This window comes from Megachile rotundata, chromosome 14 (genome assembly GCF_050947335.1).
Source record: "Megachile rotundata isolate GNS110a chromosome 14, iyMegRotu1, whole genome shotgun sequence".
Taxonomy (NCBI): Eukaryota; Metazoa; Arthropoda; class Insecta; order Hymenoptera; family Megachilidae; genus Megachile; species Megachile rotundata.
In genome coordinates this window covers 10382570-10408128 of record NC_134996.1, presented here as the reverse complement: position 1 = coordinate 10408128, position 25559 = coordinate 10382570, and the positions used below count along the sequence as shown (strand labels likewise).

Here is a 25559-nt window from a genome sequence, read left to right as displayed (position 1 = left end):
CGATTTTTCCGAATACGAGTGCAAAAATCGCGTGGTATTCACGCGTCGAATCCCTTCGGAAGAGCAACACCTGATCGTTCATTTCCTGTTCTTGAACCGGTCACGTGACGAAGGCAGAGGATGAAGAGGACAACAAGGGACAAGTGAACGCTTAAGAGAGACTATACAGCCACTTAAGCGATAACTATAGCAATTTAAGAACATCGATTTCTCGGTACGTCGAGAAACGGCACTATCATCTTATAGAACGAGTGTTTGTTCCTTACGGTGTGGACGTCGGTTATGGGAGTTTGCTCGAGATGCGGTGGACGTGTGGCGGATGTGGTTATGGTTTGGCGGTGACTATACTGTGGGGTGACTGTAGTTCGCATTTATTGGTTTATGAGTTATTAGATTTTTAAAGTTTCAAGTGTCAAAATTACCAAATTTCCAAATTTCAATATTCCCCAATTTCCAAATTTCTAAATTTCCAAATTCCCCAGATCTCATATTCCCCAAATTCCAAATACTCCAAATTCCACTTTCCCCAAATTCCAAATTCTCCAAATCCCAAATTCCCCAGATCCCATATTCCCCAAATTCCACTTATACCAAATTCCAAATTCTCCAAATCCCAAATTCCCCAAATTCCAAATTCTCCAAATCCCAAATTCTCCAAATTCCAAATTCCTCAGATCCCAAATTCTCCAGATCCCATATTCACCAGATCCCAAATTTTCCAAATTCCACTTTCTCCAAATCCCAAATTCCCCAAATCCCAAATTCTCTAAATCCCAAATTCTCCAAATCCCAAATTTCCCAAATCCCAAATTCCTCAGATCCCAAATTCCCCAAATCCCAAATTCCCCAGATCCCAAATTCTCCAGATCCCAAATTCCCCATATCCCAAATTCCCCAGATCCCAAATTCCCCATATCCCAAATTCCCCATATCCCAAATTCCCCATATCCCAAATTCCCCATATCCCAAATTCCCCATATCCCAAATTCCCCATATCCCAAATTCCCTAAATCTCAAATCCCCAAACCTCCAAATTACCAAATCCCAAATCCCCAAATTCCCAAAACCCCCAAATTACCAAATCCCCAAATTCGCACATCGCAAATCTGATCACAGACCCATGACTATACCAACATGACTATAGTCTAATGCTGACTATAAATCGGGCAATATCGCGGTCATTCATGTCCAATTATAGTCACTCATTCACAACTATAGTCAGTTGTGTATAACTACTTGGAGCTTATCGAATTAACTATAGTGACACTCGTTAACTATAGTCAACACATTCATAATGCGCACATCACTCGTAACTATATAGTCTAACTATATAGTCAGCTGCGTACAATAACTGCATATTCGAGAAGTTCTTTTGTTAAATATAGTCATACGTTTACTATAGTCATCGTTCGAGCGCTATGCAGTCTATAAGACTATAGTCAACGTTCAAACGCTACAGAGACTATAAGACTATAGTCACTCAATGACTTTGTATTCCATGGGATCTATAACTGTCTTGACTGTGGGTATAGTCCATGTGATGTATAATTATGTAGTCCATTTGGATTGTGAGTGTATAGCCCTTCTGATCTATAACTGTATAGTCCTTGTGGACTGTGAGTATATAGTCCTTGTAATCTATAACTGTATAGTCCTTGTGGACTGTGAGTATATAGTCCTTGTGATCTGTAACTGTATAGTCCTTTTGGATTGCTTGTACATAGTCCTTGTGATCTATAACTGTATAGTCCTTTTGGACTGTAAGTGTATAGTCCTTGTGATCTGTAATTCTATAGTCCCTCTGGACTGTGAGTATATAGTCCATGTGATCTGTAATTGTATAGTCTATCTTGACTATAACTGTATAGTCTTATGAACTATAACTATATAGTCCATATCGACTGTTACTACATAGTCCATTTGGATTATAACTGTATAGTCCATATCGACTGTTACTACATAGTCCATTTGGATTATAACTGTATAGTCCATGTGATCTGTTGTATCTATCTCAACTATAACTGTATAGCCCATACGAACTATAGCTACAAGTCCACATCGACTATTACATAGTCCATGTAAACTATAACTACATAGTCCACTCGGACTATAACCGTATAGTCCATGTAAACTACACAGTCCACTCGGACTATAACCGTATAGTCCATGTGAACTACAAGCTCCAGCTATACAACTTCATGACAGTACACTCGAGAACTGTATAGTCACTGTATAGTCAACTATAGTCACTCGCTACGTAGACCACAAGACTATAGTCGAGCCCAACTATCCGCTTACTAAAGCTACCGGTATAGTCAGCCTCGAAATCGACTATAATCAAGTCTCAACGCTTATCTAAGCCCGCGAGCCGACTATAGTCATCGCGTCCCTCCGACTATACTCGATATCCACATCGTACACCTGTTTAGCGAGTTCGACTATGGTAATTCGAAGTTGAGTTGTAACAAGCCTCTCGTTTTTACTTGTACATGTTATTTAACGTAAAGCGGAGAAAAGAAAACGTCCATGATCCACGATTTAATCATCGTCAGTACTATACACACCGGGAGAATAAGAAAACTGTACGCCGTAACGTGACAGGGCTACCGTTACTCACAACTATATTGTATTAGGGAAAAGAAATTGTGTTTATATATACATAATTATATACATAGGTACTACGAATAAGCAGTTGGACAATGACTTAAAATAAAAGAAGACGGAAAGAGACGCGGAGAAAGAGGAAGGATTCATTTCGTGTGGCTGTGCGAGCGAGAACAAAATGGAGTGCCTGATGCGTGCGAGATGAACACAGTGCTTTGCCGGGAAAGAGAGAGAATTAGCGGTTGGTTAAGTGTTAAGGGTGGATTTCCAAGGAATCTCGAGCGTGTACATACATATATATGTATGTAATGTATATATACAGAGCGCGTACGCAGGGTGTCACATCCTTAACGATCTTCGGGTATCTCCGGAACTATTCGTGGCTCCACAAAATATTTTTAATAGAAAATCATTTCAAAGAGTTGTTCATTTTTTGATAGACTGTAGCGTTGTATAAAATCATTAACCACTTGTGTTCAATTACAATTAATCTTCATTAATCATTTATATTAAAATTATAATATATGTCTTCTTACATGTATGTATTATCATATATGTCTACTTTGTTTTAACAAATATTCAATATTTGATATTTAGGAAATATTTTTAGTCACAATTTAATATAAGAATAAACTACTTCTTCAGTGTTGACATAAATAAATTATACAATTTTTTAAATAATCTATTCAATTATTTTGTGATCGAGTAATTTCAGAGATGTTCAGCGACTGTTTGAAATGTGACACCCTGTACACGAATATGCATATGTATGTATAGGTAATTAACGCGGCGACACTATATGCGTTATGCAACAAAGCAAAGAAAATACAAAAAAAAAGAATACAAATAATAATAGCTCTTGCTACGATTGCTATATTCACGAGATTGTCACCTGACCTCTACGAGTTATTAAAAAACGATGTTCTATGCAATCTTTGAAAAAACAAATGACAACCGACGAACAAAGAACGGGCAACATCGTTCGCTTCGCTATCGTTCACTTGTCGGATGTGTTTTCAGTTTTACACGGTTCGCATTGAGAACCAGCCAGATATCGGTAACTGTAGAAATATCAATGGATGTGTTTTATGCGAGGATCGAATACCTCCGTTTGTACGGGGGATCTTTATGATATTATTATTATTATTATGATTCTTATTATTATTATTAATTATTATTATTGTAGATTTTGTGGTTTATTTAAGAAATAAAACGATAACGTTAACAGACTACGAGTTCATTCATCTAAGGCAGAGTTAACTCAACAACGTGTTTATTTTGTGAAATACAAAAGGCTGGTCGAGAGATTCCTTTTTTAGGTTAAAGTTCTTTGTAAAAACTTGTGTGTTCAAAGGTGCTATTCTGCTGCTATTTGTTGGCGTAACTTGGATATGGGGTGGAGTTCTCTAGGTTAGGGACATGAAATGTAGGACTTCAGATACTATTGAGAGACTATTAGAAACTTAGATATTTGCTAAACTATAAATTTTCAAGTTATCAAATTAAAAAATTGCCAAGTTTCCAAGTTATCATATAACTAGGTTACTAATTAGGTTACCAAGGTTATTTAACCCAATTGGTAAATTTCTAAATACATTTTACCCAAGTTCTTAAATTTCCAAATCCTCAACATCCACATCCTAAATGTACAAACTCTCAAGTTTCCAAATTTTCAATTGTTCAGATTTCTACATCCCCAATTTCTAATTTCTTAAATTTCTAAATTCCTAATTTTCAAACTCCCAAATCTTCAAATATCCAAATTTCCAAATCCCCAAATCTTCAAACACCCAAATTTCCAAATTCCTAACCTTCCATCCCACACAAGAATCCCAGTTACGCCAATGACCCCAGATAAACCACCTGCAGCGACACAAAAACTTCCAATTCCATTTCAAGTATCGTACAGCTAACGTAACTAGTTTTTGCGCTAGTTCGACACAACTAGACAGCGCGTTCCGAATACCGAATTAGAAGAAAAGAATTTGTAGACGATTGATACATATTCTAAATCCTATATACTTCAGCTGATTGCGACGACGAAACCTAACCTCAAACGCCCAGTAATGATCTTCATTCGTTTTTCAAACGCGTGATCATAAGTTTATGACGAAAGAAACTAAATAGCAGCTTCGTCAACCTAGCAGTACTTTTCTTATCATTGCGCCGCTGACCACTTCGTCACCGTCACGTGACTCCACGCACTTCCTGCTGCAGAGGTATTGTAACAGTGGTAGACGGTATTTGCCGCAAAAGTCCACAAACTTCACGTGTTCTACTCTGTTGTTGAAGAATACACCTGTAAGAGAAATTAAAATCGTTGATATTTCATGATGTAATGTGAATAATGTAAAGATCATAAGTTGATGAAGAAATATTGGTTTGATGATGGTAGAGAATGCAATATAACATGTGACCATGTGAGATAAAGTTGTGTGACCCCTTTTCAAACCTCCATGAAATTAAATTTCTAAATTTTCAAATCACCAACTCTTCAACACCACTCAAGTTTCTAAATACTCAAATCTGAAAATTGAGTTAACCTACAATATAAACAGTGGTAAGAGTGATGGTATAACAAAAGTGACAAGTAACACTCTACTATCAACACATTTCTGAAGCATCAAAAATCAACGCACAGTGAGCGAACTCCTGTCACCATCTCGTCAGCCATCTTGTCAGCTGCACGCAAACGATAACCGTGACCGCAGCGTTTCAGGAAATAACAAATAGTAACGCAGTCCGGACGAATGCTTATCTCGTGAACTTTTTCTCGTTGGCATGCGTAAAAATAATCCGCGAGAAAAACGCGATGACCGATACAATGTGGTGGTCGAACAATGATGCACGCGATCGCATTGGCGCCGCGATTGTTGCCGAATAGACCTTTGAACTTTGAACGCGACTAGCCGCTGACCTTTGCACTTTGGATTGACGCAACGGTGCCCGCTGTTTAGATACTCCACTAGGTTTCTTGGTAAACTCTCCTCGTCGTACTGGATGTCGATGGTCTTGATTACTCGGGCGGCCAACTCCAGCAAGGATGGCGGGTTGTGCGTCATGTCGGACACGAACCTTACTACTAGCGGATTATCCCTCAACGATAACTGAATTCACAGAAAAGGCAATAGGTTATTATGCGTCAACGACAGTGATATATAACAGTCAACAATTTCTGATTTGATGCTTTAGTCAAGTTTAAACTTATCTATCTTCAGTTTTATCTTTAACAGAACTTTAGATAGTTTTGACGCACCTTGTGTGTCATATACTGTGACGCACCTGGTGCGTGCTGTTCTAATATAACATATATTAATGACGCACCTTATGTGTCATATGCCCTCTATAGGGTGCAAGGCATGACGCACCAGGTGTGTCATATATTGCTCATATGATACCTCAAATGACGCACTAGGTGTGTCATATACTAGTTATCTATATACGGTGTCAAGGACGACGCATCAGGTGTGTCATATATTCTTCATATGATACATTAAACGACGCACCAGGTGTGTCACTTACTACTTATCTATACGATGTTAAAGACGACGCACCAGGTGCGTCATATGTTCCCTATACCATTTATACTGTAAATATAATATATGGCATTTCAACTACGTGACACTATATGTAATCTAATACGGTACAGTTTGTTGACTCACCTGGTGCGTCATATACTACATACGTGATACATTCCAGGACGCACCAGGTGCGTCTCCTATATAATTCAGTACAGTTTGATGACTCACCTGGTGTGTCATATACTACATACGTGATACATTCTAGGACGCACCAGGTGCGTTTCCTATATAATTCAGTACAGTTTGATGACTCACCTGGTGTGTCATATACTACATACGTGATACATTCCAGGACGCACCAGGTGCGTTTCCTATATAATTCAGTACAGTTTGATGACCCACCTGGTGCGTCACATACTACATACGTGATACATTTCATGACGCACCAGGTGCGTCCCCTATGTGATACAGTACAATTTTATGACGCACCTAATGCGTTCTAAGCTATACAACTAATTTATAGGTGCACCATATATGTTTTATCGATGTAAAGTGATTGTAAAAGATTGTGAGGTGGAACAGATACCTCAGTTAAACACCTCAAGGTGATAATTTCAGTCGGCAGTGTTCTCAGTCTGTTTTTATGAAGCAATAACGATTTCAGATTCGTCAACTTCGCTATGGAACTAGGTAAGTTCTCAAGCATATTATCACATAATACCAACGCCTGGAGGGATTTGAGCTCCCCTAATGTTGATGGCACTTCCGTTAGCCTGTTGCCTCCCATCGATAACACGTGCAACCTGAAAGCAGTGAAATTATTATCAAATGATCTCAATTGTTGGTTAGATGAATTTGCAAATTTTTAATATTGAAATTGTTGTTAAATTGTTTAACTTGTTTTTTATAAATTGTAGGATGCTTATACTTGTAAATTGCAAAGACTCTATATACCAAAATTCTTCAGTTATCAAATTCTGAAATTACTAAATCCCTAAATTTCCAAATTCTTAAATTTCAAAATTACCAAATCCCTAAATCCTCAAATTCCTAAATTCTCCAAATTTCCCAAACCTTTAAATTCCCCAAATTTCCAAATTTCTCAAACCCCTAAATTCTTTAAATTCTCCAAATTTCCCAACCCCCCAAAACTCCCAAATTTCCCAAATCCCTAAATTCCCCAAATTCCCAAATTTCGCAACCCCCAAATTCTCCAAATTCCCAAATTTCCCAACCCCCAAATTCCCCAAATTCCCAAATTTCCCAACCCCCAAATCTCCCAACCCCCAAATTCCCAAATTTCCCAAACCCCTAAATTTCCCAACCCCCCAAAATTTCCCAAAACTTCCAAATTTCCCAAATCCCTAAATTCCCCAAATTCCCAAATTTCCCAAATCCCCAAATTCCCCAAATTCCCCAAATTCCCAAATTTCCCAACCCCCAAATTCCCCAAATTCCCAAATTTCCCAAGCCCCTAAATTCCCCCAAAATTCTCAAATTTCCCAAACCCCCAAAACTCCCAAATTTTCAAATCCCCCAAATTCCCCATACAGACACTACCGAAACCAATACCTCTGCAGTTTCCAAACATCCTTGCTGATCTCCGTGATGTAATTCCCGCCCAGATACAGATACTTCAGCTCCGCCAGATCGAGAATCTGATCAGGGAAATCCGTCAACCTATTTCCACTGAGATTCAACTCCCTAAGACCCGACAGGTTCTCGAAACACTTGGGCAGCGAATCGTTTGTCAGGTTGTTGTGTTTGGCCACCAGACAGGACAACGGACAGTCCCCGAGGAAATCTGGCAGCTCGTTCAAACCGCAGTTCGATATATCCAAGGAGTTTAAGTTTGTAAACCTGACGATGTTCTGTGGAACACTGGGCAATCGGTTTTGGTGGAGCAATAGAGTGTCTACTTGTTCTGGACATTTTGCGTTCATGAAATGGTCGGTTAGGACTTGGGGATCCAGCATCAGGTAGGATAAGTCCAAGGTCTTGGCGCTGGAGTCTGAGTCACTGGAGTCGGACGTGTAGTTCTCCATGAATGTCTGAAATTGTAATTAATTGTTAATACAATGGTTCTGTTTGAGGATTTAGTTATTTATTAAATAGTTTAGGAAGTAAATAATTTATATTGTGAGGGAGTTATTTTAGGATTCTTAGCTGTGGTGTTCTAAGTTTTATCTAAGTAATAACTCATTAAGTTATTGGTGAATGAGTGATGTTAAATTTCACTACTTTTTAATTTGTGAATTTGAGTATTTGAAAGTTTTTGATATTGAACATTTTCAAGTTTATACCCTTATCAGTTGATTAATTGAGAGATTTCTAAATTTGAGAAGGTGGAAATTTCTGAGTTTGCAAAATTGAAAATTTCTGAATTTGAGAAGGTGGAAATTTTTAAATTTGCAAAGTTGAACATTTCTGAATTTGAGAAGATGGAAATTTCTAAATTTGCAAACTTGAAAATTTCTAAATTTACAACCTTGAAAATTCCTAAATTTACAACCTTGAAAATTCCTAAATTTGCAAACTTGAAAATTCCTAAATTTGCAAACTTGAAAATTCCTAAATTTACAACCTTGAAAATTCCTAAATTTGCAAACTTGAAAATTCCTAAATTTGCAAACTTGAAAATTCCTAAATTTACAACCTTGAAAATTCCTAAATTTGCAAACTTGAAAATTCCTAAATTTGCAAACTTGAAAATTTCTAAACTTGAGACCTTGAAACCGTAAAAATTTCTAAGCCTTCCCCCCACAATCCCCAAAAATTAATAAAAACAACATCCATCTGCAATCAAAAGCAGCACCAATAAATACAACAAATCATAAAAAAAGAACAAAATCTTACTTCGAAGAAACCACAAGGAAGTGCAGCGTCCCAACCAGGAAAAGCAAAGCAACTCGATCAAAAAAGCGCAAGTAACTGTATAATGTTTTCGCGATAAAACAAAGAATTTGTTCAACGTATGCTGGTTCGTGTTATTAGCTTATCATTTGCACGCATAAACACTGTGTGCAAAATGTAATCGTGATATTTCAGTCTCATTTTAATATATGATTTATCTCCTCCCACTTGTCGTTTAATATCGAAAGTGGGGGAAGTAAGGAAATTTTTATATTGATACTCAAAATGATAAGTGAGATCAAGTATATCTTTGTTTTTGGATACTAACTTAATTTCTGAAATTCTAATTATTATTTTTGAAATTGTTTTTAGAAAGCAGTATGTTTATACAGTTGATTCTGGATGTATACTTTAAGTATCATGTTACACATATTTAAATAACATAAATTTTTGTATTGTTTTGTTAGTTATTTTAGTGAAAATGAATTATTAGATGTAGTGAGAAAAAATAATTGTACACAGTATATAAAAAGAAATGATCACATTAATAAAATTACTAGTACTATTAATAATTAATAATTATTACTATTAATTATTATTAATTACTATTAATAATAATTATTAGTAGTATTTTTATTAATATTAATAGTATTAATCGTTATTATTAATAATAATACTATTACTAATAATAATACTATTAATACTATTAATATTAATAGTTATTATTAATAATAATTATTAATAAAATTATTATTACTATTAATAATTAATAATTATTACTATTAATAATACAGTAAAAATTAACAATTAGTTTAATATACAATATTGTCAAATGAACGTCCAATAAAAAGTAACAAAATACCATAAAGATTGAATACACCCGAAAAATAAAATGGCCGACCGACAATTTTTCACATGTTCAATATGAAGATTAATAGGTCATGGTAAATCATAATTTATTTACCATTTCATTTCTAGATAAACATTTCAAAATATCGTGACAAAGCAAAAGTATGTAACAACTCCCATTAACTTGTTTATGAACAAAAATCATTTGACATTTCCTTTGAAATATAAAATGGAGATATATTTATCTACAATGACTATCAACTTGTCACGATTTTAAAAAGTATCGATATCAACGTTATTTAACATTTCTGAAAATTATTGTAACCTCTGCTCCGCCATTTTGAAGGTTAAAAACAACTCTGATGTTTGTCAATACGTCTAATATTTAATAAATATTGTCAGCGCATCTAATATTTATTGTCAGTTTCAAAAAAACAATGTTTAATGTTCAGTTAATGTTTACAACTGATGTTACCTAACTTTTCCTTATATTACATATGCAAAATTTATTTATCTTTGTAGTTTTCGCTTTCAATTCAGCTGTTACATAAACGCGATAATTTACTACGTTGATAAAAGTCAAATTAGTATTAATTTGATGATTGGTAATCGAAGTTGATTTACGAAAATAGTTAAAATCTAATCTTCGTATTTAATTGCGAGAAATTTCAAGATCATTTTCGTTGTTAGCCACGAAATGTTTTTAATGTTACAGCTGTGTTTGTGATATCGTGATAAGTCCACCACGTGTGCATTATAACGTGTACAATTACACGCAGCAGTTTTGCATCGAATTATCGATCATCGAGAATTTACTACATTACGTAAAATTGCGTCGATAAAATTATGCTTTTTTCAATTTTTATATCTTCTTTCAATAATTCTTGACGTCATTACGGTAATCATATTGCGACATAAAGAAAAATTTTACACTCTTTCAATCATACTGATATTCATTTTTTTCTAGTTTAAAATTTTTTAAATTTACCATTGTATTTTAGAATTTCAGAAATATTCCAGTAAACTGAAACTTAAAACATAAGTCATTAAAAAGAATAATCGTTTCCAAAAATAAGTTTTGGAAATAAAATAAATAAATTTTACCTAGTGAAAATATAAAAAGAATGGTAAAGACTGTTCTGTTCTTAACGAGCCACTCTGTAGGTAAATGTTTTTCAGATAACGCTAATAATTCAGACAGATAATTCTTCAGCTCTCCACAAAGGCTGTCGTGTTATCAGGGACTTAACACGCACAAAAGAGTTCGTGTCCGAGGATCTTGAACCTAGGGGTTCTCACGTGACTTCCGCCATTATCACGAGGTCATCTCCGAAACAATGTTACAAATTGATTAAAATCAATGGTCAACATTTTACCGTTTGACTCTACCTTGACCGAGTGCTATTAAAATAAAAATTCCAGGAAGATCTTACCTGAATTTTATTTCACTTTCCCTCGGTTATAAATTCCCCCCTTTTTGTCCTTCGAGAAAAACGTTCAGAATTTCGCGGCACATTCGCTCACAGATCAAAGTGAAACTGGGGCGCACGATCTGCTCGAGATGACGTACGAGACTGAACTATATCTTGTGCTATCAGTTCCCTTTATAAGTCGTCTCGGAAAACACTTGTCATCGCGAACGAGATCACCCAACGCTGATGCAATAAAGCGAGAGACACGTCCTGAGAAAATTCGTATCCTTGGTCCAGAGAATAATGTTTACATTATCCCGTTGCATGCGACACAACCTAACCTGAAATTTACCGAAGCAACTTTCTACAGTTGCACACGTCCACAAAAAAATATATTGCCAAGGAACGGTAATATTGCAGAATTCTGCTGGAAATATAATAAATATATTTGCGTTGAGTTGTCTTTTAATTTATCGCATGCTACTTTTAGCGAGGGCTGTGCTGCAATTTAAATCGACTCTGCATATCGGGTGGGACAACAATTATTTTCCTTATTTTCAGTCACACTTTTAACTTAATACTTCGAGGAATTTTTCGTGCGAAAATATTAGGTTGTTAATTAATATAATTTATGTTTTTTTATATTAATAATCGTAATGTTATGTGACGTTTTAAAATATCGTTAGATTATACCTTTGATGAAAAATAAACATTCTAATCTAACCACTGTTACTCTATGAATTTAATTTCTGGTACTTTGCGAAATTTAAAAATTTAATGAACACCATCTAGCAGTGCGAATCCCGAACTAAAAATGATGTAACAGGATAACATGAAAGTAAAAGGAATACTCACAAGGACTGTACACTAACTTTTCGAGCCCTGGGCATAAAAAAAGCAAAACTAAACATGAATGAAACAGAAATGAAAGTGACATTAGGAAAATTTTAATGTATAAGCAATTATGGTTTGATGTTACAAAATAATATAAAATAGAAAGACCGTAGACATTAAAGTGTTTTGAGTAACTAAAATTTTATATCTGTAAATTTATTTATAATATCTTCGCATCAAAGAGTTTTTGGAAATATGTAACGAATTTATTTTGAATAAGTTTTAGTAATGTGTCTAGTTTTTATATAATTATTTTGCTTAATTCTAAATGCGGTCCTGGGATGTATGAGATATTTGTCTACACGATATAGACCACGTGTAAGTAGTTTGTGCATTTCTAACCTGTGTATAAGTAGATTCGTAGTGTTACTACGAATAACGAAATTTTTAATTCATATTTGAACTGTTTTCTAGAAGAAAGTTATTAGAATAAGCGTGTAAATAAAAAAATACAATTAGAACGAAGTACAATTCAGTTACAGAATTGTTTATGTAAGTTACTGTAACATGAATATAAGTGTTGAAATATTGAAATGAACAATTACTATTTTTAAATAGTAATTAAAGAACAGTAAAATATTCTTTTAAACGTCTTTTTTTATGAACGAAATTTGATATCTTGTAAATGGCGTTTTTTAACAAACTGTCACGTTTATTTCAAATGCAGTATTTAAATATTCATTGCAAAAGATGGCACATACAATATAAATTAAGAGAATTCTATGCACTCAAGACTATTTGGAAGGAAAAGTTTTCAAATATATTAACAGAGTCAAATAATATTCCCAAAGAAACATGGGAAACTATGAGAAATATAATGCTGTCGAATAATAAGTGTGAGAGTACTGTTGACACATTAATTTTTTTATTATTCAAGGAAGAGAATTGTATGAAAGCAGCAAAAAATTATTATGAATTTTTAGAAGCTAATAACTATAATATTCCTGTATCTGCTTTACAAAGGTATCTAACATTGTATGCTTCCTCGAAAATAATACTTACAAATGAGGAAAAAGTACATATTTCAAGTGTTTGCAAGAAAATTATGGATCAGCATAAACATTTACCTGCAGTTGTAGCTTCAACTGTTATTAATTCTTTATGTAAAGTAGATGAATTAGATAAGGCTATTATGGTCTTGAAAGAGTTTGAATCTTACGACTCTAAAATTCTTATAAAAGCTTATCCTTCACTGATTGTTTCTATATTGGCAAATGGTAATTTAACTATGGCACAAGAATATTTGGATCGTGCACTGCAAGAGGGTACAGCCCCTAATTGCAAAATATATGACGCTTATTTACGTTTCTGTTTACGGGACAGAAATACATTTAATGAAAACATTGAGAAGTTGTTTTTATTATGGAGGAAGTATGGTACAAAACCGCTGAAGCGCTCTATAATAAAATACATGGAAGCTTGTAATGAACTTGGCTGGTCTGTAAAATTCATGACCAAATCAGAGTAAGTCTGGTGTATTCACACATGTATTTTTACATGTTCTGTTTATTTTCACTTTCATTTTTCCTGTTTTATTTCATTTAGTTCACTATGCAACAATTGCCATCAAATAGTAGAGGAAACAGAGCTTTCTGAAGAGGAGTATAAACGTCTACATGAAGCAATTGCACAGAATGTAGTCACTAATAATGCATATAGAACATCAGATCCACAAGAATTGAATGCCTTTATAAGGTTTATAAAGTATCGGAGATATGATTATGTTATTGATGGGTTAAATGTGATGTGTAGTGTTACACCTTCCCCGCAGCATGTAAGAACTAAATTTATTCAGAGAAACATGTGTTTCACTATAGTATAAATTGATCTCTCTATTTCAGTTTGCATCACTTCTTAGGGCTTTAAAGAAAGAAGGTAAAAAGGTGCTTGTTATTGGAAGACACCATATACAGAAAACCATCATGAATCGGGATTTACAAGATACTGCAGATTATTTCTACGTGAATGATTTGTATGTGCTTTAATGTACCACATTAATGTTTGTCGCATAGGTATTTATTTTATTTTCTTGTTTCAGATCAAATGATGATGCGTTTGTGTTACATGCTACATTTTTAAGTGGAAATGGTACTAATATTATCTCCCAAGATTTAATGCGCCAACATAAATTTACTTTCAGTAGTATTGAACTGGAAGTTCTTTTTAAAAGGTGGCAAATGGTGCATCAGTATACTGTCCGTAAAAATACAAACATTCTAGAAAAATTACATACACATACATATATAGATTCATATGTTGTAAAGAAAAATAATTGCTGGCATATACCATGTGTTAAAACTTCCCAAGCCTTGAAACCACAAGCGTGTGATACGTGGGTATGTTTTAAAATGTCTAATTGAAACGTATACACTTTTAGACAGATTTATATTTATTTGTTCTTTACTGTATCTTTTGACATTCTTATAAATAAGCGTATAAGTAAATATAATAACAATTTAACGATTGCATTTTTATTATCCTCAATAAATTATCTTATTTCGATAAATATTGTATTTTCTTTATATAAAAAGAAAACGTGTGTCCTAATATTTTTGTGTCACGCGCGATATTACCGGTTTATGTAATGTAATGTTTATTATCACCAATAAGTTAGCATAATTTTAATCTCGGTTGATAAAGTAGGTTGTGGCATGAAAATTAAAGGATTCCCCGAGGTGCAAGACAAAAAATAGCATCGAATGATGGATCTACTCTATACATATTTCGTCTATGGTAAAACTCGGGACAATTTTTTACGCAAACTTTTTGTCCAAGAAATCCGTTGTGATTGGCGAATGAAAATTCGCCTGAATAGAAATAAGGGATACAGTATGAGCCAGGATTAAACATTTTATCTCGTCCTGTAACGGATATCGCGAATTCTTCGATTTTGAACGTATCTCTTCGAGCAACGAACTCGCATACCGGCTGAAATCTCTAGAGTGCAGTTGTAGTCGTTTGTTAATTCCTTTGACAGACGCGTAGAGAAATTGTTGTTGCTACGTGGTTAGCTGCACGGAACAGCTTTATCGGGTACGCGGTAAAAATAGATGCTTTATAAGAAAACGTGAAAAAAGAAGAATCTTTGCGAGTATCGTAGGATCTTTTTGGTCAAATCTAGTGCGGTACATGTGCATTGTCCAATCATTGTCGAAGGAACCGTTAGAAGTTTCCGTTGTGTGCGCGTTTGAACGATCTAGTTACACATTTGTCATCTGCGTGCGGGAACCACTCCCGATTGGTGTTACGGTGTTTCCGCGATATTCGGTAAGTTTTTCCACGGGTATTTTGAGGATTAAAAATATTTGAAAAATACTTTAATGCGTTTTTAAGCTCGGAACCAGTGGCTAGTGTTACGTCTTGAGAAAATATCCGTGTATCGAAGTCATGGCACGTCGAAGAAAGAACCCCGAATATGTCGACGGCCCAATGTTTCGAGCCAAAAAAGCGAACGGAATGTGATTCCTTTTAAGTCCGCTTTGAGATCGACCGTTTAAGGAATATCAGTGACCATTTTTCTGATTAACCCATTGATTTCTTATAACTAAGCCACTGTGTTTAACCGCGGGCTTTTGAACCCTTTCTATATGTAACATACATATCATTTCACAGTATCAGCATGTTGATAACGTATACTTTATTTGTATGTATTACCATTTATGAATCATTATGTTTTAGCCACTGACTGAAAAGGGGATAACATCATGGCTGTTAATGTCTATGCGACAAATGTGACAACTGAGAACTTAAGCCGACATGATATGCTAGCTTGGGTAAATGATTGCTTGCAATCGTCGTTCACCAAAATAGAAGAGCTATGCACTGGAGCGGTTTATTGTCAGTTCATGGATATGCTTTTTCCTGGGAGTGTACCATTGAAGAGGGTCAAATTCAAGACCAACCTTGAACATGAATATATACAAAATTTTAAAATTTTGCAAGGGGGTTTTAAAAAGATGAATGTAGATAAGGTAAGCGATTGAAATGTTTGTAATTCTTAGATGAGAGACCTAAGGATTATAATCATTAATATGTTTTAACATATTGTACTTTATAAGAAATTAGTTTTAATTAAAAAATGTTGGATTGGCACAAATTTAGAAAGTCTTTATTTTTGATATTGGTTCTTTAGTACAGTTGAGAGAAAAGATAATGTAAAATTAAAATAATGAAACAGTTTGTTTCATAATAACATGGGCTCACATTATACAATAGAAAAGTATTGCATTAAATGCGATATGCACAAAAATGTAATCCTCCTGTTATGGAAATGGTTCAGGTAATACCAGTGGACAAATTAGTAAAAGGCCGCTTTCAAGACAATTTTGAGTTTTTACAATGGTTCAAAAAATTCTTTGATGCGAATTATGATGGCCGCGAGTACGATGCTTATGAGGCTCGTGGCTGTATACCATTGGGTTCTGGTGTTGATGGGACGCATAACTTGTCAAATCCTCAATTGGTACCTTTACCTCCTCAATCAAAGCAGATGCAAATGCAGCAAAAGCATATTCAACAACGTAATATTGTCCCCCGCCAACAGCAGGGTATAGCAACATCGTGTCAGTTCATTAGTGTTGCTTTTGCATGTCTTATATTGTTGTCTTCATAGTTCAAGAAAGTATTATGCGCTGCATAGAAAGTTACTCTGGCTGTGCGTAATTGAACCAATAAAGCATTTCATATCTACAGTAAAGTAGGAAGCACTTTATGCTTTTGCGACTTTAATCACGTTTATATGTACAGATACACAAATTGAAACTCTAGCACAGTATTTCTTAGTATATTGTTTGTTTATTTCAAGTGTAAGTAGAATATTTTTGTTTTATCATCATCTTTAATTTTGTGTTAACACACGTATCTCTTGCTTTTAATTGCAGGAAATAGTTCTCTAGTTTAGGTGAATATAAATATTGAACATATAAACACATTTATTTATCACACCAATTTATAAATACACTTCAGTAGGGGGCAAAATATAGAGGACGTAATATAAACTGGATTTACTTGCTAGATGCAATGTTTATATACTTAGAACACCATGATTACTTAATCCCTGTAACTTGATATCTTTGTTTACTGTATCGATTTCGTTATTTTTATATAATTCAATAAGAAAGTTGTTGACATTTACTGCTAAACAATGTTTTAATAGATCACGTTTTGACTTTACTCGATTTTCTGTAATTTATTAAGGTTTCAGTTTCTTTTTTCTTTTGTTCCACATGCTTTTTTGCTAATCATTTGCAGATTGTTCCAATTGATAGGCTGGTCAAAGGCAGGTTCCAAGATAACTTTGAATTTTTACAATGGTTCAAGAAATTCTTTGATGCAAACTACTCCAGAACAGAGCCATACGATGCACTTGCTATGCGAGGAGGAGAACCTATGGGTAGTGGTGGAAACAATGCACCGCATGGCACTAATGCAAAACGCACCACACCACGTGATGTAAATTCGTCTAAACCAGCTGGTCGTATTGGTATATTACTTCACATTCTTTTTTCTTTTGTACAATTTGAAATTGTGTCATTAAACGTGATACAGAATCAAGAAATAATTACAAAATTAACAATGGTTTCTTTCTAATCTGTGAACAGTTTGATCAGGTTTTGCTTATATACTAATGATCTTTAATATCAGAGTTATTAAAGATCATGATAAATCATTAACTTGCTTTGCTTTATTTAAATCCTCTTAAGTGATATGATACATTATATATAAAAAATATAACAGATTTATTGTGACCTAATGAAATAAGAAATAGAATTTTACTTCAGGTCAAGGATCTTCACTTCCTGCACCTGCAGCTAACAACACGACTAGTAATTACTTTTTTTTATAATCTCATATTTGTATTTTTATTTTTCAATTTCTTTTTGTTTTATTATTGAACAGTTTAAAGGAAGGTATTCATAAAGAGAGTATTTGTTAAGGTGTTGGTATTTCTTACTGAAACAATGAGTAAACCAGTTTAGATCTTTTAGAACAATTCGGTTGTCTATCCTTCATTTAACTATTCAAAAAATTGTATTTTGCATTTTATTAATATTATAAATCAGTAAATCAGTTAACTGTTGCATGAAGTATAAATATTAAAGATGTTCTTCACAAAATATTTTGACCGTAACTTCAGAAGATTTAAATACATAGTTCATTTTATTTATCGTGCATAACCGTATTCGATACCTGCTTTGTTCCCGTTGTACAGTTCTCGATACAAATTGTTATGCTTTTCATCAGAATATACACTGCTTGCATAAATGTTTACACAGCATTGTTTTCGTGTCAAAGTAGATTTATTGTTAAGTAATCTTGTCTTTTTTTTATGTATATATAGTAGAATTAATCATAAATAATTTATATAACAGATAATAATATGTTAAACTTTCGAATACAGTTAACAAAGCACCACCCCATCGTCCACAAATGAAAACGGGAGGAATTGGAAATCGTGCAGATACTGGTAAAGTGGAGGAGCTCAGTGCACAGGTACAATAAGTTTCAAAAGTGTTTGTAATAATAGTTTGTGCCATTCTCGGTAAAAATAATGGTAATTTATTACAGTTGATGGAAATGAAAATGACGCTTGACGGGTTGGAGAAGGAAAGAGATTTCTATTTTGGAAAATTGCGTGATATTGAAGTTATGTGCCAGGATTATGACAATAATGGAGACCCTCGAACAATAGTACAGAAAATCTTAGAAGTCCTTTACGCAACGGAGGTAAAAATTTGAAATGTCTAAATTTTAGAATAAAGCAATAAGTTTTGATTTAATAAAAAAATGTTTGATTTATGTTTTACAGGAAGGATTTGCGCCACCCGAAGAATTGGAAGGCGATGGTCTCGCGCCAGATGAAGAGGAGGAATACTAACTTTACCTTTTTGTACAATCATTCAAACGAAAGAACAACAGCAAATTGTCCAAGTGCGTTTCAGTTTATTATGTTTAGCAAGCCAGTATAATTACCGGCATTAATAAACTACAGTATCAGTTGCATAATTATTAAACTACTTTGTATAGCTATTTAAGCATTTTCGCGCCTGCATTTTGTTACGAAGTTCATTGAGATCAGCACGTGATTAGGATAGGAAGTACGAGAAAAATAATGCACTTGAATAACTTGTATCCTATGACGAGTAATTATAATTAAGAAAGGAGCAAAGTTAGCGGTTCACGTATTGTCATAGTTCTTTATCGTAATACGAAATAACGGTAGAGTTCTGAACATCGACAAGTCATTAAAAATATGAAAAAACCGAAAAAAAAGAGGAATGTTTGGACACTATCCGAGTCCACTTTGTTATACAGTGAAGTTACGTTAACTATGTTCATTAATGTGTGAATGTTTTTTCGTTTATAAATGCACCGTTTTATTGCCGATAGATCATGTTGTACTTTCGTACCTCGTTGTAGTTTTCTCAGAAATTATGAACATAATTAAATATGCGTTCAAACCATTTTATCTTGTGCAATCGTGAAACAAAGCGAATGATATGTCACAAAATACTGATTTCCCCCGTTGCAGAATGATGTTGTATGCCAAGTATATCTTAAAACAAGATTAAATTGAATTTTACAAGTTTTATATTCATCTTTTATTTTTATTTTATCTGTCGACTCTGCGCGAGAATACACTGTACGATTTTTGTCGCATAATTGTACATTCGTAGGCGCGGTTTTGAGATTGAATCGAGGTGGCGATACGCAGAATTATTATTCGACGACTTCTGTTTCACGTAATCGCATGAATTCTGGAGATGCGAAGGATTTTGCTCTTTGATTGCTTCAAGCACGTTTTCAGGTCTTCGCATCTCCATGATCTGTCTTTCAGAAACAAGAATGGCCTTAAATCAGCGATATGAACTTGAGACGAAAACAGAGGATTGCTCGAATTGCTTTAGCGAACAAAACGCAAAGTGTATCTCCAAGCGCTACGTGTTTGTTAGTCACGTTGTGAGCAAAAGCAAAACAACGCGAAAGGAGAAAATTTGTAAAATTGTATGGACGAGAGTGAATGAGAGACAACGAATGAAAGAGGGTCTAACACGTAAGCAATAATTGTACGCTTATAATTTGCTGCGTGTTTATGACTATAATAATGCGTGTTCTTTGAAATAATCGATTCTCAATCATCATGAATAAATTATGTATCAATTTTTTTTTCTTTAGATTCTCAAGAGTAAATAGAGTATGAATATTATGGCAATTATTGTTTTTATTAATTTGCCTGTATATTATTCTTCTGGAGATTTATAATTTTAAAATATTCCTTTAAGGTTTCCAATGTTTTTTATAAAAGTTGATAAATAGTGTTCGGGTAACGAGTAATTAATTATTTTGTGTCAGCATTCCGATACTATGTCAATTCTACTGCGCACGCAAAGTGCAATATTTCGGTACTTTGACGACGTAGTATGGTTCCTGAGGAATTTAGAAACAAATTTCTATTAGGGTTTGATGTGTTTTGATGCCTAATAAAGCCAGAAAATCAATTTTTGTAGAATTCGGTCGAAAACGGTACAGGTGGCGCCATCTAGCGGCGAGCGGCGGAACTACGAAAAACTAAAATTTCGATTTTCTCCGAAATTAGGGAATTTTACGTAATTCTGAGGGTCAGAAATTGTTCTGTGACCTCTTTAGAACCTATATAATGTCACAAGAACCTCCTCAGAGCGCTAGAAAAGAAAATAAAAAGATAGGTCAAAACATGGACTAAAAAATTGGCGTCCATCTAGCGGTGAAAGTTGGAACTACAAAAATATAAAAATGCGATTTTCTCGAAAATAAGCGAGCTTTGAGTACTTCTGAAGCTCAGAGAGTGTTGTGTGATCGCATTAGAAGCAAAATAATGCAATAAAAGTTTCCTGAAAGCTTTAATAAAGAAAATAAAAAAAATGTCATTTTATGGAGAAAATTTGTGGCGCCATCTAGCGGCGAAATTGCGAACTAAACTGAAAAAACGTATGTCCGAACACGCAGTAAACAGGTCAAATAAAAATTGATTTTCTGGGCTTAATAGGCAATAAAATGAATAACTTATTGAACAAAGATTGCTTTGAAGTGTCTAAAGAAGCATACTAGGTCGTCAAAGTTGCGAAATATTACTTTTTATATTTTTCCTTAACGCGTGCACGGGCATACGGTTTTTTCAGTTTAGTTCGCAATTTCGCCGCTAGATGGCGCCACAAATTTTCTCCATAAAATGTCATTTTTTTTATTTTCTTTATTAAAGCTTTCAGGAAACTTTTATTGCATTATTTTGCTTCTAATGCGATCACGTAACACTTTCTGATCCTCAGAAGTACTCAAAGTTCGCTTATTTTCGAGAAAATCGCATTTTTATATTTTTGTAGTTCCAACTTTCACCGCTAGATGGACGCCAATTTTTTAGTCCATGAAATGGGCTATTGATTGATTTGATTGACGTGCTATTGAACACTTCGTGAGGAAAATTTTTGAGTCTTTAGTTTCTTTAAGTATTATTTGGTGTCGTTTATTTTGAGAGGTCTTGCTTTTTTTACAAAATCTTAAACATTTAATTTCGTTATTAAGAAGAGTTTCAAAGGTGAGCGAGGGACTTTCCTCCGCTATACCTTGGGTCCCGAGGGCCCAAGGTGTTGAGGACGCCGTCATGGCGTCCCCAAGCGACGCCACTAAAGTAAAGGGCAGGGGTGGTAGTGCTGCCCAAAAAAGGAAAACTGCAATGGATGTTGAATCTACGCCGAAAAGGAAAGACGATAGGCAGATGGATAATGGCTCTGCTGTTGCTGATTTGAATATTACGCTATACCCGTCTGGACATAAGGGACCTGCTTATGTCTCTTTAAATCTCAAAAAGCAAGAAAAGAAGGTCAGGAATTCTCAACATTTACTCAATGTTGCAAGAATTGTCAGTGCAGCTGGTGTAGGTGCTGAGGAAATTAAGCCTCAGGGTTACGGAAGGTTCGAGGTGAAATTTAAGACTGCTGAACTTGCCAACAATTTTACTTCCAGTAGGCTTCCTGAGATCAAGAAGCTCAACCCAATGATCCCAAGATTCAGGGTTCAAAGGAGGGGTCTTATCAGACAGATTAGTGTAGATCATGACTTACAGGATCTAATAGCTAAGTCTGATTCTCCCTGTAAAATTATAAATGCTAGAAGGTTGAATAGAAGGCAACTTAATTGTGAATCTAAACAAGTGGAGTGGGTCCCTTCAGAAACTGTCTTACTTACATTTGAGGGAACGGTGCTTCCGGATTCTATCAAAGTCTACAATCTGGTGGTTGTGCCAGTTGAAGTTTACGTGGAGCCACCGAGAACGTGTTTTAACTGTTTCCGGTATGGTCACTCCAGCAAACATTGCAGGAGTGCTCAAGTCTGCAGGTTTTGCGGTTCTGCTGATCACTGTAAGGAAGAATGCCCCGACAAGGATGAAGTTAAGTGTCTTCACTGCAAGGGGGATCACAAAACCTTTGATCAATCTTGTAAAGAGTTCCAAATTCAACAACTTATCTCCAAGCAAATGGCTTTTTCAAATGTGAATTTCTGGGAGGCTCGGGACTTTGTCTCCAGAGGTTTTCAATCCTCAAGTCAAGTTTCCAAGGCCCCCCCTCTAACAATAGAACACTTTCCACCTCTTCAAGCTGCCTCTCAGAGCAGCGTTATGTCTCTAAAGTCCTTTGGAGGTCAGCAAAGGCCTGCTCCTCTTTCAGCTTGGAGTAATTCTAACTCTTCTAGTGGTAGTACTACTTCTTCTGAAGGAAGTGTGCCATTGAATACTTCTGTAACGCATAAGAATACTACATCAATTAACAATGATTGTATAAGTGATTGTATATCTACATTATCACCGGTTAAAAGAAACATTAAGGTTTCGAGTCTGAACAACGCTTGCTTCAAAAGTGAAGTCTCTCCTGCTCCATCCACCTCTTCTCCAATTGTTTCCAATTCTAAAACTGATCTCACCACTTCTCCTCGTTCATCCTTTGGCAAAGCACTCTCTTGCAGTCCCCTAAACGTTTCCTTATCTCAACAGATTTCTACTCAAATGAGAACTTCCTCTATGACTTCTCTTTCACCTTCCTCCTCTGTTAAAAGTGTTAATTCTCTTAAACAATATAAAGCCAATCCTAAAAAGAAGTTGTGATGGCTCATCCCGTTAATTTACTTGTTTGGAATTGTAGAGGAATTATCCCTAAATATTCTGAGCTTCCTATTCTTTCAGTTCAAAAGGATATTATTCTTCTCACTGAAACATGGCTTCAACCTGACAAGCATATTCATTTAAATGGCTTCACCATCCTTAGGGCTGACAGGTTGGGCTTCAGGGGTGGAGGCATTGCTTGTTTCATTAAAAGTTCATTAAGATTTCAAACCATTTCCTTTAAGAATTCCATTGATGATCATACAGAAATTTTAGGTTTTCAGCTCCTCACTTCCGCTGAACCTCTGAACGTAATAGTAATTTATAGACCTCCTGGTTTTCCTTTAAAGTATCATTTATGGAAGTCTTTTCTTGAGAATCTCTGCCTTCCAGGTTCCACCATAATTGCTGGGGATTTTAATGCCAATCACCCAGCATGGAACTCAGAGGTAGAGGATGTGGCTGGCATTTCTCTTTTAAGAATCATAAATGAGTGCAATATTTTTATTCATAATTCTCATACTAGTTCTCATCTTGGTTCTTCGGGTCAACACAGCAATAATTTAGATCTTATTTTATCCACTATGGACATCGCTCATTTTATAACGTCTAGTCAGCTCGATGATACTCATGGTTCTGATCATTTTCCAATAGTTGCACAAATATCTCATTGTGCTCCTTTGCTCAAAAGTTCTTTCAAACTCTCCTCTAAGAGAACTGATTGGTCTGAGTATCAGGATATCATGGAGAATAACTGGTCTTTTTTCCTCTCACTGGAATTCACTCAACTCCCAGTACTCTCGCAATATTCAATTTTTACAACTAAAATGAGAGAAGCTGTACAGGCTTGCTCTCCGTCACGGTCCCTTGGTCCTCGGAAAAGGCACGTTGTTCCTGCCCCTTGGTGGGATAAGGAGTGTGATAAGATGTTGAGGTTGCGAAAAGCTTCACTTAAGAAGTGGAAACATACTCTCAGATTGGAGGATTGGGTTGCTTATAAGAAGCAGGCTGCATGTACTAAAAGAACTCTCAAGGTTCGGAAGCGACTGTCTTTTCGTCGCTTTGCTAGTGAGCTAAACAGTCGTACCAACGTTTCACAGTTGTGGAAGACTGTTAGAACGTTTAAATCCAGATATTGTCAAAACACTGTAAGTGATGGTCGATCTTTTGATCCTAAAGAAATTGATATTGCTGTTTCCAAAATTGCTCCTCCTTGGGCTCCAGAGCTCCCTATGAAAATTCCTCCTGATAATTCTGGGACTTTCTTAAATGCTCCCTTCACCCTGTTGGAGCTTAACTATTCTATCGACTGCCTACGAGAGGGGTCTTCTCCTGGGCCCGATTGCATAGACAACATCATGATTCGTAAGCTTCCTGTCAAGATCAGGCTCATTCTTTTGGACATTCTGAATGATCTTTACTCAAACAATCTTATTCCGGCAGAATGGTTATCCTCTCACGTTCATTTTATTCCTAAGCAAGGGAGTAAAGGGTTACGTCCAATTAGCTTGACCTCTTGCATCTGCAAGCTTTTTGAGAGGATGGTTAAGCTTCGTCTACAGTGGTGGTGTGAGACTAGTAACATTCTGCCTGACTCTCAAGCAGGCTTTCGTAAGGCTAGATCTTGTCAGGATAATATTGGAAGTATTATTTTGGAAGCTAATAAAAGTTTTATGCTTGACGAGTGCACAGTTGTTGCCTTTCTGGACATATCTGCTGCCTTTGATAGTGTTCATATTAATACCCTCATTGGAAAATTGGCGGATCTAGGGCTTGCAGGCAATATTCTGCATTTTATTTCCAATCTTACTTACTTTAGAAGAGTTTCAATTCTTTCTAACTCCTCTTCTCCTACTCTTCGTCTGTTGCATAAGGGTGTCCCTCAGGGCGGCGTCCTCAGTCCTCTCCTTTTCAATCTCTATGTTAATAGTGTTTTGATGCATCTTCCGCGTTATGCAAAATTCCTACAGTTTGCTGATGATTTTGCCGTTATTGTTACTCACAAAAATAGGGCCACTGCCATTGGTATCTTAGAAAACTGCATCGAAACTATCAGGCAAAATCTCTCTGCTTTGAATCTGGATCTGTCCCCTCTCAAGACACAGTTTCTTTCTTTTAATTCAGGCAATTCCTCTCCTGGCTCTTTACATCTTTCCATAAATGGGCACATTATTCCCAATGCACAAAGTGCCAAATTCCTAGGCATCCACATTGATCAGCATCTGCGGTTTGACACTCATATACATAATCTTGTCAAGCACTGTCAGCGAACTTTAAATGTCATCAGATTTCTAA

The 25559-nt window shown here is 35.3% G+C and overlaps 3 protein-coding genes and 1 long non-coding RNA gene across 8 annotated transcripts in view; 2 read left to right on the top strand and 2 right to left on the bottom strand.

Annotated features, from left to right (window-relative positions):
• Positions 1 to 3860: 3860 nt before the first annotated feature.
• LOC100882168 (leucine-rich repeat-containing protein 58) lies at positions 3861 to 11591 on the bottom strand. Of its 2 annotated transcripts, none has more exons than XM_003699526.3 (5): positions 11261 to 11591; positions 7698 to 8176; positions 6712 to 6928; positions 5522 to 5711; positions 3861 to 4903 (listed from the first exon to the last, which is right to left on the bottom strand). In XM_003699526.3, exons 2-5 carry the CDS (start codon positions 8168 to 8170, stop codon positions 4740 to 4742), a joined length of 1044 nt encoding a protein of 347 aa, XP_003699574.1. In that variant the 5' UTR covers positions 8171 to 8176; positions 11261 to 11591; the 3' UTR covers positions 3861 to 4739. The 2 variants fall into 2 exon arrangements, with proteins under 2 accessions (XP_003699574.1, XP_012140128.1); XM_012284738.2 differs by lacking the exon at positions 11261 to 11591 and adding an exon at positions 8982 to 9169.
• A 1040-nt stretch (positions 11592 to 12631) lies between these two features.
• mldr (mitochondrial ribonuclease P catalytic subunit) lies at positions 12632 to 14593 on the top strand. The gene is made up of 4 exons (XM_012284712.2): positions 12632 to 13597; positions 13679 to 13907; positions 13975 to 14105; positions 14172 to 14593. Exons 1-4 carry the CDS (start codon positions 12759 to 12761, stop codon positions 14491 to 14493), a joined length of 1521 nt encoding a protein of 506 aa, XP_012140102.1. The 5' UTR covers positions 12632 to 12758; the 3' UTR covers positions 14494 to 14593.
• A 1244-nt stretch (positions 14594 to 15837) lies between these two features.
• Positions 15838 to 19724, top strand: Eb1 (microtubule-associated protein RP/EB family member 1). Of its 4 annotated transcripts, XM_003699527.3 has the most exons (6): positions 15838 to 16104; positions 17384 to 17615; positions 17914 to 17958; positions 18534 to 18625; positions 18701 to 18859; positions 18942 to 19724. In XM_003699527.3, the coding sequence occupies exons 1-6, from the start codon at positions 15838 to 15840 to the stop codon at positions 19008 to 19010; spliced, it is 864 nt and encodes a 287-aa protein (XP_003699575.1). In that variant the 3' UTR covers positions 19011 to 19724. The 4 variants fall into 4 exon arrangements, with proteins under 4 accessions (XP_003699575.1, XP_012140172.1, XP_076395627.1 ...); XM_012284782.2 differs by lacking the exon at positions 17914 to 17958; XM_076539512.1 differs by lacking the exons at positions 17384 to 17615; positions 17914 to 17958 and adding an exon at positions 16413 to 16680.
• Positions 19161 to 25559, bottom strand: part of LOC105662444 (uncharacterized) — a 28205-nt gene continuing 21806 nt past the window's right edge. The window contains exon 6 of the long non-coding RNA XR_013040432.1: positions 19161 to 20560. This is a non-coding gene — a long non-coding RNA (uncharacterized LOC105662444). The remainder of the gene's footprint in view (positions 20561 to 25559) is intronic.